Source organism: Lethenteron reissneri, chromosome 66 (assembly GCF_015708825.2).
Source record: "Lethenteron reissneri isolate LAM-NWPU_2019-01 chromosome 66, ASM1570882v1, whole genome shotgun sequence".
In the NCBI taxonomy this organism is placed as follows: Eukaryota; Metazoa; Chordata; class Hyperoartia; order Petromyzontiformes; family Petromyzontidae; genus Lethenteron; species Lethenteron reissneri.
Genome location: NC_083844.1, coordinates 1,405,410 through 1,421,088, shown reverse-complemented (window position 1 = coordinate 1,421,088; position 15,679 = coordinate 1,405,410). Strand labels below are relative to the sequence as shown.

The 15,679-nt window shown below is 47.4% G+C and overlaps 1 protein-coding gene across 1 annotated transcript in view; it reads right to left on the bottom strand.

Moving 5' to 3' along the window:
• The window catches only part of LOC133359909 (von Willebrand factor A domain-containing protein 5A-like), a 102,221-nt gene extending 87,913 nt beyond the window's left edge, over positions 1 to 14,308 (bottom strand). The window contains exons 1-2 of the mRNA XM_061578468.1: positions 14,303 to 14,308; positions 4,738 to 4,861 (exon numbers count right to left, since the gene is read on the bottom strand). Of these exons, the coding sequence (XP_061434452.1) occupies positions 4,738 to 4,861; positions 14,303 to 14,308 (130 nt within the window). The remainder of the gene's footprint in view (positions 1 to 4,737; positions 4,862 to 14,302) is intronic.
• Positions 14,309 to 15,679: the final 1,371 nt, after the last annotated feature.

Below are 15,679 nucleotides of genomic sequence, written 5' to 3'. Positions count from 1 at the left end.
TTGCGTTGTGGCCGAAACGTCGTGAGAATTTTATCTTATTACGTAACATTTTTATTATTTTATTATTTCCCTTCTACGTGACTTTACCGAAAGAACCAAGAATATGAATCCATGCAGTAACGAAAGCTTTAGATCGAAATTTAACTGCCTCTACGGAGAGGGATTCCACATAACTTTGAGATCCTTCAACAAACTCCGGGATAAGGCTCAACTAATCGAGTCTCTCACCTTTCTGAAGAGATGCCGCGACTCTAAGGTAATACCAATCGCATTTACACTAAACTCTGCTGCTGTAACTTCTTCTAATGTGAAACGAATTCTGTCTAGAACTAGCTTAGCTCTTATCTCAGAGAAAATTAGACTTACGCGCACCGAACTAGGTCAGTTAAATAAGACACTCTACTAATCACACTTATCATTGACGGCAACAATGTCCACATCGGATTGGGAACATGTAGACTGCCTCTTCAGCTGACACTATGTCGACCAAATGTAAGGACAACTTGATTTCCAAATGTAACCTCTCCAACAAGAGACCTAACCCACACACCGAAAAGCTAGACGTTAACAAAGTCGTAATTAATCGCAGTAACAGTCTATTACCGATGGTCTAAAATCTGTTTTAGCTAAAGGGCTAAACTTTCCAGTCACACTTAGACACATACCAGTTAATGATATCATTGCCCAAGTAGACGTAGCTCGCAAGGGCCTGGGTCACATCGCTGCAGACGTAGTAAGATCTGAAATAGCTGCAACCCTAAAAAACGCTAAGATGCCAGCTAGCAACATCAGCAAAGATGAGCGTTTTGAATTATCTCAATTAAAAAAGGGATGACATTGTCATCCTCTCAGTCGACAAGGGCAATGCCACTGTCATCATGGACAAAATAGAATACAACAACATTCAAGAACTACTTAACGATGGCAGCTATACATAAATAAAAATAGACCCCCACCAACAGCTTCGTCATTAAAACCAAAAAAATAATTTCTAATTCAACCACATTAATTGATCAAACCAAACAGTTCTCGTTGAAAACTTCTGCGGCCAAGCCACCAAGATTATATGGCTTACCAAAGATACATAAAGAAGAAACACCCCTTCGTCCCATTGTCTCTACTATCAACTCCCCCACCTATAAACTGGCTCGTTTTTTGTCTGAAATCCTGCGGCCTTTCACTGGAAAAACCACCTCTGCAGTACTAAACTCTACTCACCTGGTATCGACAATGAAGAGTATTTCCCTGTCCCCAAACGACCTGCTTGTCAGTTTTTACGTGGTCTCCTTATTCACCAATGTTCCTGTACCTGACACCATCGCAATCATTGAAGATTTGGTTCATCAAGGACTGAATACTGAGGTACCCCCCCTGGTGAGACACTGCTTAACCAATAAATACTTCACCTGGAATGGAACTTTATACAAACAAACTGAGGGCACCCGAATGGGCTCCCCCCTATCTTCGGTTGTAGCCAACGTTTTCATGGAGAAATTTGAGACTGACGCCACCCAGACTGCCACTCTACACCCGATCTTATGGAATAGGTACGTGGATGACACTTTTGTTATCTGGCCACATTGCCGGCCTGCTCTAGACCAATTCCTCGACCACATCAATTCCATACACCCAGCCATCAGATTTACCATGGAAGTCGAAAAAGATGGCAAGCTACCTTTTTTGGATGTCCTAATAAAAAAGAGACCTGATGGTTCAATTAGCCACTCTGTCTACAAGAAAGCTACCCATATGGATACTTACCTAAAACCGGATTCCCACCACCATCCATCCCAGAAGAATTCCCTCATCAAGACTCTACACCATAGAGCCCAATGCATCTCCGACCGGGAACACATTGCCAGTGAACTCAAGCACGTACACCAAGCTCTCAATGCTAATGGTTACTCCAACTACACAATCCGCAAAGCCATCACTCCAACCATGAAGAAGGATCCTCTTGAGGAGCCATTCAAAACCATCACCTTACCCTACATTGTAGGGGTCACAAAAAAGATCTCCAAAATCCTGAATAAACACAAGATTCAGGTCCGATTCAACATGGTACATAAAATCCGTGATCTGGTCCCATCTCTAAAAGATGTGACTCCAGACATACAGTACTCTGGCATCTACAAACTAAGTTGCCTCTGTGGTAGCAGTTACATTGGGGAAACCAAACGACATGTCTCGGACCACATCCGTGAACACAAGGCAGACCTGAAACACGGTAGGACCAACTCCTCAGCCGTGGCAGACCATTGTTATAATTCAGTGGGCTCACATGACATTGACTTCTCCAAGATGGAGGTTCTCTGCAAGCCATCTGGCTACCATTAGAGATTTGTTCATGAGGCCATACATATATACAAACACAGAGACAATTTCAACTGAGAAGATGGATTCTGGCTCAGCAATCACTGGAAGGAGGTGATACACCATTTCGGGTCTTGATTGTGTTAATGTTTACGGTGACTTTCAGACCGCAGTACATTCGCTGGCATTGACTATATAGCTTTTGTTTTCTCTTCACGGATCGGAGTCTTTGCTCCGCTGCAAGTTTCTTCCTACCACTCTCCCACTGACATATTTCTTTGCTTCCTCTTAGTACCTTCACGCGACTGTCAATGCTATGGCGTATTGTAGATTGTATAATAATAAATAGTATAATAGTGTAATGTTTAATAGAATTTATAAGGTAATACATAGTAGCATAATTGTATAGTGAATATACAGCTGTGTGGTATACATTAGGGTTATTATTTGGTTCTTTCGGTTAAGTCACGTCTAAAGATAAAATAATAAAATAAATTAAATAATAGCATACGACGTTTCGATTGCAACACAAGCAATCATCATCAGGTATACATGAAATAGCGACATAAAATCTAACCAGAAAACTATAGACAGACATATTAGCAGACAGATATCTCCAAGATACATAGAGAGAGCAACACAGGTAACAGAGAGGGGTGATCATCTCTGTGGGGTGGCCTTAAATAGACAGAGGGGGGCGGAGGCAGAGAGAGGGAGGGGGTTAGAGAAAACATTTGCATATCAATGAGTGGACAACAAACATGGTGCTGCAAGTGCGATGACACGGCAAGCAAGCCTGAAAATCAGGAGGACAAACTAAAATTCAATAACCTAGTAAAATATCGAAATGTAATGTAATACAACACAGAGGGTCGGTCAACACACAATTAACGCATAGCCTGGTTGATTACGTGTTTCAAAGATTGCTAAGTTAGAATTTAAGTGTGAACATTCCAAAGAGAGGACACAGGCAGAGAGAACACGTAGCCAGAGAGAGAGAAAAAAGGATAAAATTAAGATTGATACATTAGGGTTTGTAGAATAATACATAGTGTAATATTACAATGTATAGTCTAAAGGTATAGTATAGGGTAGTGTATAGTAACGTAGGGTATAATTCAATGTTGGGGTTTGTCTATGGCAGTGCATCTTACGGTGTCGACATAGAAGTGTAATGTATATTGTTAGTAGCTCAGCTTATTGGAGAGTATAATGAGTTTATTGATTATATTGATGTAGTTTCTATTTCGTTTTTTTCACATCGGTGTATTGTATGGTAGTAGGGTAATTGTAGTTCTTTAGAAACTCATTTTTTGTTGTCCACATAATGCACGAGCTTGATACGCGGTGGTTTGGCTGCTACAGCTCTTTACTATTAAAATTTCTCTCCCTGTATTACTGCTGTAATAATCCTTCGGATACGGCTTTGGAATCGGTCCTCTATATTTTTACCTCCACGATACACTTATTTCACTCACGCTCCGTTGTTGGCAGACAACAGAGAGCGGGCAGACTTCACACCAGCTCCCACCGCGCACGTGGCACCCGGAGCCCCCGTACGCGCGTGGCTCTCGCCCTGTTCGTTTCCCAGTCTGCTCTCAATCATTCTCTCTCACTCTCTTTTAATCCCTTCGTCACGTGGTCCCCCCAGTCAATCCTCCATGGACAGCCTCGACCGTTCTCGATGGTTCCCTGTCACTCCCGGGACCACGCCTCTCATCCGGATCCCCATTAGCTGGGGCCCAAAATGGCTGGGCCAATCACTCCTGATGACATTCCGTGATCACGCCGGGCCCACGCTCCCTATCTCAACCCTTATTGGCTACAAAGCAAGACCAGCAAGCCAATCCCCACGTGAACCCTCTATGGCTGTTATTACACTGCTAATCATATTTCCCTCCCTTTATCACTGCTGATCCTACATAATATACTAGCATAATATAACTTTGAGACCCCCCACCACCTACAAATTCCACAAGTAGTGACTAATCCCATATCTGCATTTGTCATCAATATGCTAAATTCATCTGTTGATATGCAAACTCCTTTGTCAAGGCTCTCTCCTCCTCCGAGCCAGCTTAAAAATACGCTGCCAAGCTTAGCAATGTTCATTAGGACGCTGTCTTTCCGACAGCCCTGTTCTTCACCTGAGAACGGCTGCTTGCGTTGTGGCTGAAACGTCGTGAGAATTTTATCTTATTATGTTTTATTTTTATTATTTTATTATTTCCCTTCTACGTGACTTTACCGAAAGAACAAAGAATATGAATCCATGCAGTCACTTACCTCGTCACGCTCACCGCACTCGAACACACAGCCAGGCCGAGGCCTTGAATCCCAGCAGCTCCTACTCCTCACCTGGATCACGGTCACTTCATCACCCTCAACTCATCACCCTCACCTCGTCACCCTCACCACACTCACCTTGCCCACGCAGCCAGGCCGAAGCCTTGAGTGCCAGCAGCTCCCACTTGTCGTGGTGGTCTGGGGCCAGCGCGTGCAGCCACACCAGGGCCACCACCGTGGCCCACACCTCGTCGCTCACGCCCTGTACCTCGTCACACACACAAACTCCTCGTCACACACACAAACTCCTCGTCACACACACAAGGTCCAGGGGAAGTAGGATAGGCCAGCCTCGTCGACTCGTACTGACTTAGCATCAATTCGCGAGTATCAGATAATAAATCATTAATAGCGAAACGTGGTCTCGCGTGATCTTGTTGAGCAGTGTGTCGCGTGGGGAGCTGCGTGTAGTGTGCGTTCGTCCACCCCGTGTGCGATACAGGTGCGCGGTCATAACGCGAGTAGTCAGGGGTGAGTGTAGTGCTGCGGCTCGCCTCGGGGGAGCGCTGCGCAGAGCGGCCCGAGAGTGGGTGTTGCGTGTGTTCACTCCGTGTGTGATACAGGTGCGCGATCATAACGTGAGTTGAGTTGGAGTGCGCGGAGCGGCGTGTGTGTGGGCGTGCGTACGTTCGCTCCGTGTAGGTTGCAGGCGCGCGATTAGGAAAGGGAGGTATCGTAGTAGAGAGGGACAGAATACTACTTGGTAACTAACCATGCCTATTACGCGGACCCGCGGTGGAGGGGAATCCTCGAGCGACGGCTCCCACACCATGGGTGAGGAACTCAGCAGCGGTTCGCATAGCAGCGGGGTGGGCGAGTGATGATGGTAGCCCGGCCGTTAGCATTATCGAGGGAGGGATCACGGGGGCCAGCGACCCCCACACAAGCACACATGCGAACGAACAGTCAGGGAATCAACCAAGGCCTCCAAATGGTGGAGGGATGCCTCAAAGACGATTGGTCAGGAGGTGAGATTCAAAGGGATTGGAGGAGAGATTCAAATGTAAAAGGCAGTAAATGAGGGTTGACTGTAGGGGCGACGGGCGACAACGGTTGGAGGAGGAGGACGAGGATTGGCTGCATAGAGTGGGGTGAGGGAAGCTTCCAGAAAGGGGGCTCGAGAAATATAAAAATGGGACAGCACATGGGGAGGGGACGTTCAGTGGGAAAGGAAAGTTCAAACGTCAAAAGCGAAACCCGGGCCTATAGATAGGGTTGTGATGGAAATAAAAGCTTTAAGTAAGAATGTGTGTCAGATTCGTTGCACTTGCAAATCGTTGCACGTAATACGCGCAGCTTGCAGAGCACTGGTTTCTGAATTTCTCAATCGTTTCAACACAATGGAGAGAATTATGTCAATCGGTCATCGTGTGTCGGGAATTTCAGCTGCTGCGATGATGAAAGGTTCAACCCACGGTGTGAAGTTGCTCGCTCTGAGCGTGTTCAAGCTGTGGCAACCCATTCGCAAAGAGTCGATCCAACGTAGCTTGCACATGGAGGCGCTAGCTACAATAGGGGCGCCGCAGTGGATATTAAATGTTATCTTCATCGCCTGGTATGCAGGAGGTCGTGGGTTCAGCTCCGACCCTGACGATGCCTGCTGCTGAATATTCGGAGTTTGCATCTCTCTCGTGTGGTTTTTCTCCAACTTTACTCCTGTCGATTCCAAACGTGTTGGAATGCATGTATAATAAACGCAGGGAATGGCTTTAAATGTTGTATAATCTCCTGTAGATGCCACTGGTTCTTCATTTTCTACAGATGTAGATGCCCTGATTCTTCACGTTCTGCAGATGTAGATGCCGCTGGTTTTTCATGTTCTGCAGATGTAGACATCACCACCACCGCCATCTATTGCCCGGCAGTTGAACTTACAATTTCTGGTCGGAACAGGCAACTGGATATATGGACAGGTTTGTTCGTATCTCTGTAAGTATGTGAGTCGAATGTTTGTAAGTAGAAAAGTCTTCCTATTTGGCTACTGCTATAAATGTCTACAAGATGATGATGAAACCACTTCGTTGAGTTAGCATTTGTGTCCAGGTCACTTCTTGCAAAATAGATCTGTATAGCTTAGTGGGTCTTACCTGGTAAAATAAAAATAAAATGTATTTTAGGATACAAAATAAAAAATGCCTGCTGACCTGAAGTCTACTTTGGAGGAATCCGTGATAACATAAAATATCATCAAGGCTCAGCCTTGGAATTCAATAAAATTTGCAGCTCTATGTGACGAGATTATTATTTAGATTTTTGCTGCTATAAATTTCCACATGACAAGCCCCACTTCGTTGAGGTGCTATAATTTGTGATGGCTCAATGGCGCTTGCCTGGTAAAATAAACAGTTTAGTTTTAGTATGTGTATCTATTAGTATGGGTCTCTATTAGTATGGGTCTCTATGATTATGGGACTCTATGAGTATAGTTCTCTGAGTATGGGTCTCTATTACTATGGGTCTCTAATAGTATGTGTCTCTATGAGTATCGGTCTCAATGAGTATAGTTCTCTATTAGTATGTGTGTCTCTATGAGTATGGGTCTCTAATAGTATGGGTCTCTATGATTATGGGACTCTATGAGTATAGTACTCTGAGTATGGGTCTCTATTACTATGGGTCTCTAATAGTATGTGTCTCTATGAGTATGGGTCTCAATGAGTATAGTTCTCTATGAGTGTCGGTCTCTATGAGTATGGGTCTCTAAGAGTATGGGTCTCTATGATTTTGGGACTCTATGGGCATGGCTCTCTATGAGTATTGGTCTCTATGAGTATGGGTCTCTATGAGTATGGGTCTCTATGGGTATTCGTCTCTATGAGTATGGGTCTCTATCAGTATGGGTCTCGATGATTATTAGTCTCTATGAGCATGGGTCTCTATGAGCATGAGTCTATATGAGTATTGGTCTATATGAGTATGGGTTTCTATGAGTATGGGTCTCTATGAATATCGGTCTCTATGAGTATGGGTCTCTATTGGTATGGGTCTCTATGAGTATGGGTATCTGAGTCTAGGCTTCTATGAATATGGGTCTCTATGAGTATGGGTCTCTATGAGTATCGATCTCTAATAGTGTGTTTCTCTATCAGTATAGGTCTCAATTGGTACGGGTCTCGATGAGCATGGGTCTCTATGAGTATGGATCTCTGTGAGTATAGATCTCTATGGGTATGGGTCTCTTTGGGTCTCTATGATGATGGGTCTCTATGAGTATGGGTCTCTATGAGTATGGGTCTCTCTGTGTATAGGTCTCTATGGGTATGGGTCTCTTTGGGTCTCTATGAGGATGGGTCTCTATGAGTATGGGTCTCTATGAGTATGGGTCTCTGTGGGTATCTATGAGGATGGGTATCTATGGGTCTCTATGAGTTTGGGGCAATGTGGGTCTGTGTGGGTGTCTATGAGTATGGGTCTCTGTGGGTCTCTGTGAGGATCGGTATCTATGGGTTTCTATGAGTATGGGTATCTCTGGGTCTTTGTGGAGTTCAATGAGGATGGGTGTTCTATGGGTCTCTATGAGTATGGGTCTCTGTGGGTCTCTATGAGGATGGATATCTATAGGTCTCTGAGTATGGGGCTATGTAGGTCTGTGTGGGTGTCTTTGAGTATGGGTTTCTATGGGCCAGGTCACTTTTGAAAATGAGCTACACGACTCCAAATATACAGCAGGCATCAAGGTCGGGGTCGAACCCTCGCCCTCCTGTATACCAGGCGAGGTAATTAACATCTCACCACGGGAGAGAGAGACACACACATACTCTGAATATACAGCAGACGTGAGGATCGGGGTCAAACACTTGACCTCCTGTATACAAGGCGAGGTAGTTTACATTTCACCACGGGAGAGAGAGAGAGACACACACTCCAAATATACAGCAGGCGTGAGGGTCGGGGTCAAACACTTGACCCCCTGTATACCAGGCAAGATAGTTAACATCTGCTCACCACCGTGGCATACCTCGCCACAGAGCAGAAGCTATGAATAAGTAAATATAGATCTGTGATCTTGTCGACTTCATCAATCGAACCACGAATTATTTCCAAATGCAGGGGTGAGATGTTAACTACCTCGCCTGGTATACAGGAGATCGTGGGTTCGACCCTGACCCTGACGGTGCCTGTAATATACGTGGAGTTTGCGTCTCAATGTCTCTCCTATCGTGGATTTATCTCTCTCCGGGTCCTCCGGGTTTTTCCCTCCATATATTGAATCGATGTCACGTGTTTAGAGTGTTTGGCGACTGCTCTAAATTTCCACGTGATGACAAGCCACTTCACTATGGGAACCTCATTTGCCAGTAAAAATATAATAATAGTTTTTTTACCCTTCTATCTGGCAACAAAACTGACACCTTTTTACAAGGAGTCATGTTTGCATAGACGGCAATACCTGCAGTTATGTCTTTTGTTTGTATTTATGACTGCAGGTATTGCGGTCTATGCAAACATGACTCCTTGTAAAAAGGTGTCAGTTTTGTTGCCAGATAGAAGGGTAAAAAAACCAATTATGACAAGCCACTTCCTTGAGCTATCATTTGTGATGGACAGGTCGCTTCTGAAAAAGAGCTACACAGCTCAGTGAAGCCTTACGAGCCGTCCATAAATGACTTCATGCACGGGGGGGGGGGTCAGACATTTGCAACGATAGGGGGGGGGGGTGTGAAATGTGACGTCACATCAAAATGCGCAACTTTAAATAAATATAGACAACACGTTCTACTTAATGAAACAGACTTTTTAATAAATGTTTTCTCCTACAACATCAGAGTGCAGTGCCACATTAAATACGCACTACAATGACAATAGTTTAAAGCGGTTTGAAACATATTATATTTTGGGGGGGGGGGGCAGAGCTTTGTGAGGTCATATTTGACGGGGGGGGGGGTTGACTTTTTGTGACGCCGTGTGACGAAGGGGGGGGGGGGTCAAAAATTTTCCAAAATCGCGTGACGTCATTTATGGACGACCCCCTTAACCTTTACTTGCAGCTGCACTCCTGGTTCTCAATGGTAAAAAAAATGTGTTATAATGTTAATACATCAATAGAGTTTGATGAAGCAAAGTAGTTGTAGCTCATGTGCCCGTGCCTAATTTGTGTTTTCGATTATTTACATCTCGCTACCCCCCAAAAAGGGCATCCTGCGGCACCCGCAGTTGGGTGTGTGATGCACCCCACATTAAGAAGAAGACACTGGCTTTAAGAGTTTGTGTCACGTAGTCAACACAACACGTGGCCAATTCGTTGCTCGGTTGAGGACACCAATCGGTCGCTGCGTCAACACGAGGTCGTGCCAATGTCCCAGCCACTCCCGCCTCTCCTCCCCACCCAGCACCACGTCGTCGCTCGCCCAGCGGTCGTGACGAGCCGAGGTCGTGGTCACCTCGTCCCTGCCCCTCTGAGGGGGTCTACACAAGAGGAGGGGGTACTGGGTGGGGTGTGGGGTTAAGGGGGCACGTGGAGGGATGAGCGTTACCCACCCAACCCCACACGCCACGTGGATCAGCAGCAAATGAGCGCCGCAGTGGCTAGGAGATGTTAACTACCTCGCCTGGCATACAGGAGGCCGTAGGTTCGATCCCGACCCTGACGATGCCTGTTGTATATTTGTGGTGGCTAGGAGATGTTAACTACCTCGCCTGGCATACAGGAGGCCGTAGGTTTGATCACGACCCTGACGACGCCTGTTGTATGTTTGTGGTGGCTAGGAGATGTTAACTACCTCGCCTGGCATACAGGAGGCCGTAGGTTCGATCCCGACCCTGACGACGCCTGTTGTATATTTGTGGTGGCTAGGAGATGTTAACTACCTCGCCTGCTATGCAGGAGGCCGTGGGTTTGATCCCGACTCTGATGCCTGCTGCTGTATATTTGCAGTGTCCGTGTCTCTCTCTCTCCCCCCATGGTGAGATGTTAACTACCTCGCCTGGTATACAGGAGGTCGTGGGGTCGATCCCGACCCTGACGACTGTGGTATAATTGCAGTTTGAGTGTCTACCCGTGGTCGCGTGGATTTTTCTCCTGGCCTTTTGGTTTTTCCCTCCACATTTAGAATCAACGTCACGCGTTTATTTAGATTGAGGATTTGGAACAGATGAAGATTAGTCCACACACTTTGATGTACCACCTTCTACCTCGCAGAGCCAGGTGTACGGCTTCCTACTCAACACTGCATTATTATTATTCTACACATTTACTCTACAAGTTACAGGGACTCCTCTACTAACGAATGAGTTAGGTTCCAAAGGTCTGTTCGTAAGTTGATTTGTCGACAGAAGTACAACTATAGTCCTGTCAATTCCGAACATGTTGTACGGCGTGTATACTAACCACGGGGAATGGCTTTAAAAGTTGTATTATCGCCTGTAGATGTAGATGCCTCTGGTTCTTCATGTTCTGAAGATGTAGATGCCACTGGTTCTTCACGTTCTGCAGATGTAGATGTCACTGGTTCTTCACGTTATGCAGATATAAATGCCACTGGTTCTTCATGTTCTGCAGATGTTGATGCCACTGGTTCTTCAAGTTCTGAAGATGTAGATGCCACTGATTCGTCATGTTCTGGAGATATAGATACCACTGTATCTTCATGTTCTGCAGATGTAGATGCCACTGGTTTTTCATGTTCTGCGGATGTAGATGCCACTGGTTCTTCATGTTCTGCAGATGTAGATACCGCTGATTCGTCGTGTTCTGTACATGTAGATGCCACTCGTTCTTCATGTGCTGCAGATGTAGATGCCACCAACACCATTTATTGCGCGGTGGTTGAACTTATGGTTCTCGGTCACAAACAGGCCAGTGGACATACGAACGAGGTTTGTTTGTATCTCTGAAAGTTAGTGAGTCGAATATCTGTAAGTAGATGAGTCCCTGTATATTCATCACTCGAAAATAATATATATATGTAGTTCACATTCAGAATACCTCCCGATTAGTGTGGTTTTGGGTTGCTGGATGCGGCAGTTGCTGACGTATTATGAATGGAGATTTGCAGGAATTTGTTTTGCCGATTACGACCCAGACTCCGTGATTTGCAGGGGTATTGCCCCAATTCTAAGCAGGGGTTCATCATTGATCGCTCTTATTGTGCAAGTCCACATTGAACTCTGGTACTGACCACCAGTCACACACACAGTTACACACAGTCACAGCGCTTGTGCCAGGCTATTTGTACGTTAAGGCCACGTGAATCCCCACTGGCAAGAGGTCACGGGGCAGACCCAGGTGCCATGGGTCGACTGACTAAGATAATTGGCCGATGCACCACCTGTGTGCCCTACTGTGCCAATTTGCTATGTTTTAGCCACTTAGTGCTCTGTTCGTTGTTGTGAGCGTCACTCCTCTGCCCTCCGTTGTTGCTAGAGGGTGACTGCCTCAAACTGCCCAGTAGCAGCAACGTCCTTCACGAGCCTTCTCCACAGAGGCTGATCTTGACACCGCTGGTACCAGTCATCGGAAAGTCCACTCAGCTCCACCTCCTCTCATACCACATCACTCTATATCTTCTTTAGACCGTGCTGCGCCCGTTTAACCCCCTTTATCTGGCTGAACAAAAGCTGTTCAGGCATGCGCGGCTGGGCATGCGAGCTACATGACCCAGTCAACGCAGCTTTGCCTGCTGGAGGAGCTCACCGATGGGACTTTGCCCAGATCTTTCAAGGATTTGTAAACTCCTCACACAATCCAGCCTGGTGAAATCCACGTTTCGCAAGTGTAGAGAATGGAGGGCATGACTGTGACCGAGAAAACTCGAAGCTTCGTGTGGAGCGATAGACCAGGTAGCTTGCACATAGTGTTACACAGCCCATGAAAAGATAATGCCGCTAAACTCATTTGGAGTGAGACCTCTGCTGTCAAACCGGAGCCGGTTATAAGCACACCGTCCAGGTATGGAAAACTCTCCACTCTCTCCACGACTGCCCCATCAACAATTGGGAGTTGTGGGGGTGGAGTGTCTGATAAAACAAAATACCCAGGCAGGTGCTTAGTTTTGGTGGGGCTGCTCCAGGTTCAGCAGCAGCGCCTCCAACTCCTCCTCTGAGTAAGCAGAAATCAACAAATCATCGGCATACGTAACATGGTTGACCAATAGGGAGACATCCCTTGACCGCACCCGGGCATCGATCAGCCTCCAATCGTATCTGGTCGAGATGAAAATTCCACTATTGCAGGCTTCACGAACTACGTGGTGAAAATAGATGTTAAATAATGTGGGAGCCAAAAGACATCCATGTCGCACCCCAAGGTGTACAGGGAATGGCTCTGACTCCCGGCCACGTAGTTTTACCCTGGCCCGCTCACCATCATGGTCCTTAATGATCGTGAGCAGAGGGTCAGGGACTCCGAAAGCATGAAGAACAACCCAGAGCCCAGGCCTACTGATGGTATCATAGGCCTTGTCCACGTCAAAAAAGCAGAGATGTAGGTTTTGTTGGAATTTCCTACACCTCTGCTGTAGCAGACGGACAGAAAATATGTTATCTGTGCAGGACCACCCTATGCTGAAACCACATCGGGACTCTGCAAGCCTATCCTCAGCGTGCCTAGCAAGGCAATGTTGAATAATCCTTGCCAGGACCTTTACTGGCACACTGAGGAGTGAGATTCCCCTGTAGTTGTTACAGTCTGTGCGATCCCCCTTCTTAAAGAGGGGAGGCCGCCAGGGCATCCTTCCAATCCTGCGGAACCCATCCAGTGGTCCAGACTGTTGATATGATGTTATGTAGGGCAGTCTGTGCACAAATGCCACCCTCCCTCAGCATTTCGCTTGGGAGATCATCTCTGCCCGGTGCCTTTCCTGGTCTCGGACTCTGGATCGCCCTCAGTACTTCCTCCACAGATGGCACATCAGCCAGCTACTCACAGGGGGTGACTTCTTCTTCCAATATTTGAGGCACCGCAGTCTCGGCAGGGTCATCCCCACTTTGTCCCACGTTGTTTTCCTGGGTGAGGAATTTCCCCTCCCCCGTGACCTCACAAATCCACAGCAAATCTGCAAAACTGTTCCTGTGGGTCGGAGATTGGATCACCGTTCTTTCCCATAATGATGGTAATAGGTGTGGCGCTGCAGGCTACTTTTTTGATAGAGTTAAAGAGTGATTTGTGATCGCGGGCCAATGAAGCAGACTCCATCTCCTCAACAACCCGCGACCACCAACCATCCTTGCAACACCTCAGACTGCAGTAAGCCTCCTCATTCTCCAACGTGTGATGCTGTAGCCGATGAGAGTGGGCCTGTAGATTTTTATCAGCAAGCTTTAACACTTCGTCTGTCAGCCAGGGTCTTTGGGGAGGTCTGGACCGTGTACCCAAAGCAGCCATTGCAGCTGCATGAACCACAGTCCTAAACCTCGCCCATTTCCCCTCGTCATCAGGAGGAGTGGGGGATGATGCCAAACCCAGCCGCAATCGATGATGAAATTCTCGCTTGCAACTTTCATCAGCTAGCTGAGACCATGCCACCTAAGGGTTTGAATAGGGTCCTCGGTGTACACCCACCACCAGAGTAGAAGAATGGCAGGCGCATCTTACAGATACGTCGATGGTCAGTGGGCAGATCAGCTCCACGCTTGATGTCAAGGACATGGGCCTGCATCCACTGTACCATCACTATATGGTCCAGCAGATGTTCTTGCTTGGTACCGGCATGGATCCATGATGTGGTGTGGATGCGCCAATGCTTGAACAGCGTGTTGGTAATTACAAGCCCATGGGCTGCACAGAAATCTAGCAGCCTCCTGCCACTGTTATTGTGCTGATCTGGTCCATGCCTTCCAATTACTCCAGACCAGGTGCCACCATCATGACCAACTCGGGCATTGAAGTCACCCAACAAGATGACTCTATGCCAAGGGGCCACTTTAGCTAGCACCTGTGACAGGTCATAGAAGGCATCTGACTCATCGGCCTTAACTGCATCCCTCCACGAATGATCGTCTTCAGTGGGGGAATAAGTAACCACGACCACCACTCCTCACCTCTGGTTGATGTCCTCAAGGTGGCAGGAGCCAGAGCCAGTCAAGCAGACCTCCTGAATACCACAGAGATCCAGGCGGTACCGGTTAAGCTCCCGACAGAGGAGTGGCAGCCTCTCCTCCGCAGTGAGCTTTCGAACATTCCACGTGGCCATAAGCATTGGTTTTTGTGCTGTTTCTGGAGGAGCCTCGAGGGTAAGGATTTACTCTCCTGGCTCTGCCAAATGAGGTTTGGCCAGGAGACATCATAGACGCCTGTCCCCCGGGGCCTCCGGCACAAGCTTAATACGTTCTTTGCATCGTAGTTTAGTGGTAGTTAATTGAAGGTGGAGGGGTTACCAGCCCCCTGCACCCATCCAGAGCCCCCCATTTGGCCGCTGTGGTGGCTACAAACGCCATGAGGGGAAAAGGCAATCTGAAATTGGCCCTCCCCGAACGGCACTGCCCACGACAGCGTTGCCCACCGCTCTCCACACACACAGTCACACACACAGTCACACACAGTTACACAACCAGCCATAGAGGGATTGACAACGCAGCAAGAGGGAGATTGGCATCTCGCTTCCACGAGGATCGCCTTGCCCTGCATCTCCCGGTCACTCCAACTCCTCGTGCGCACACACGCAGAGAGGTCACCGCCTGGTGTCTCCGATCTCCAGTCTGTTGACCCTGGAGATCGGCTCAGCTCAGGCCCTGATAAGTCTCCTATAATCCACCTCTATGCCAAACGTCGTTCGCAACAATTGTCTCTCGTTCGCTTATTCGTCACAGGAGAATGACACATTGCTGGGTAGGTGGGGACAGCAGTGGCGAGATGAGTGAGTGGGTGGGTGAGTGGGTGAGTGGATGAGTGAGTGGGTGGGTGGGTGGGTGAGTTGGTGAGTGAGTGAGTGGGTGGGTGGGTGGGTGGGTGAGTTTGTGAGTGAGTTGGTGGGTGGTGGGTGAATGAGTGAGTGGGTGAGTAGGTGGGTGAGTTGGTGGGTGAGTTAGTGAGTGGGTGGGTCGGTGGGTGGGTGAGTTGGTGAGTTGAGTGAGTGAGTGAGTG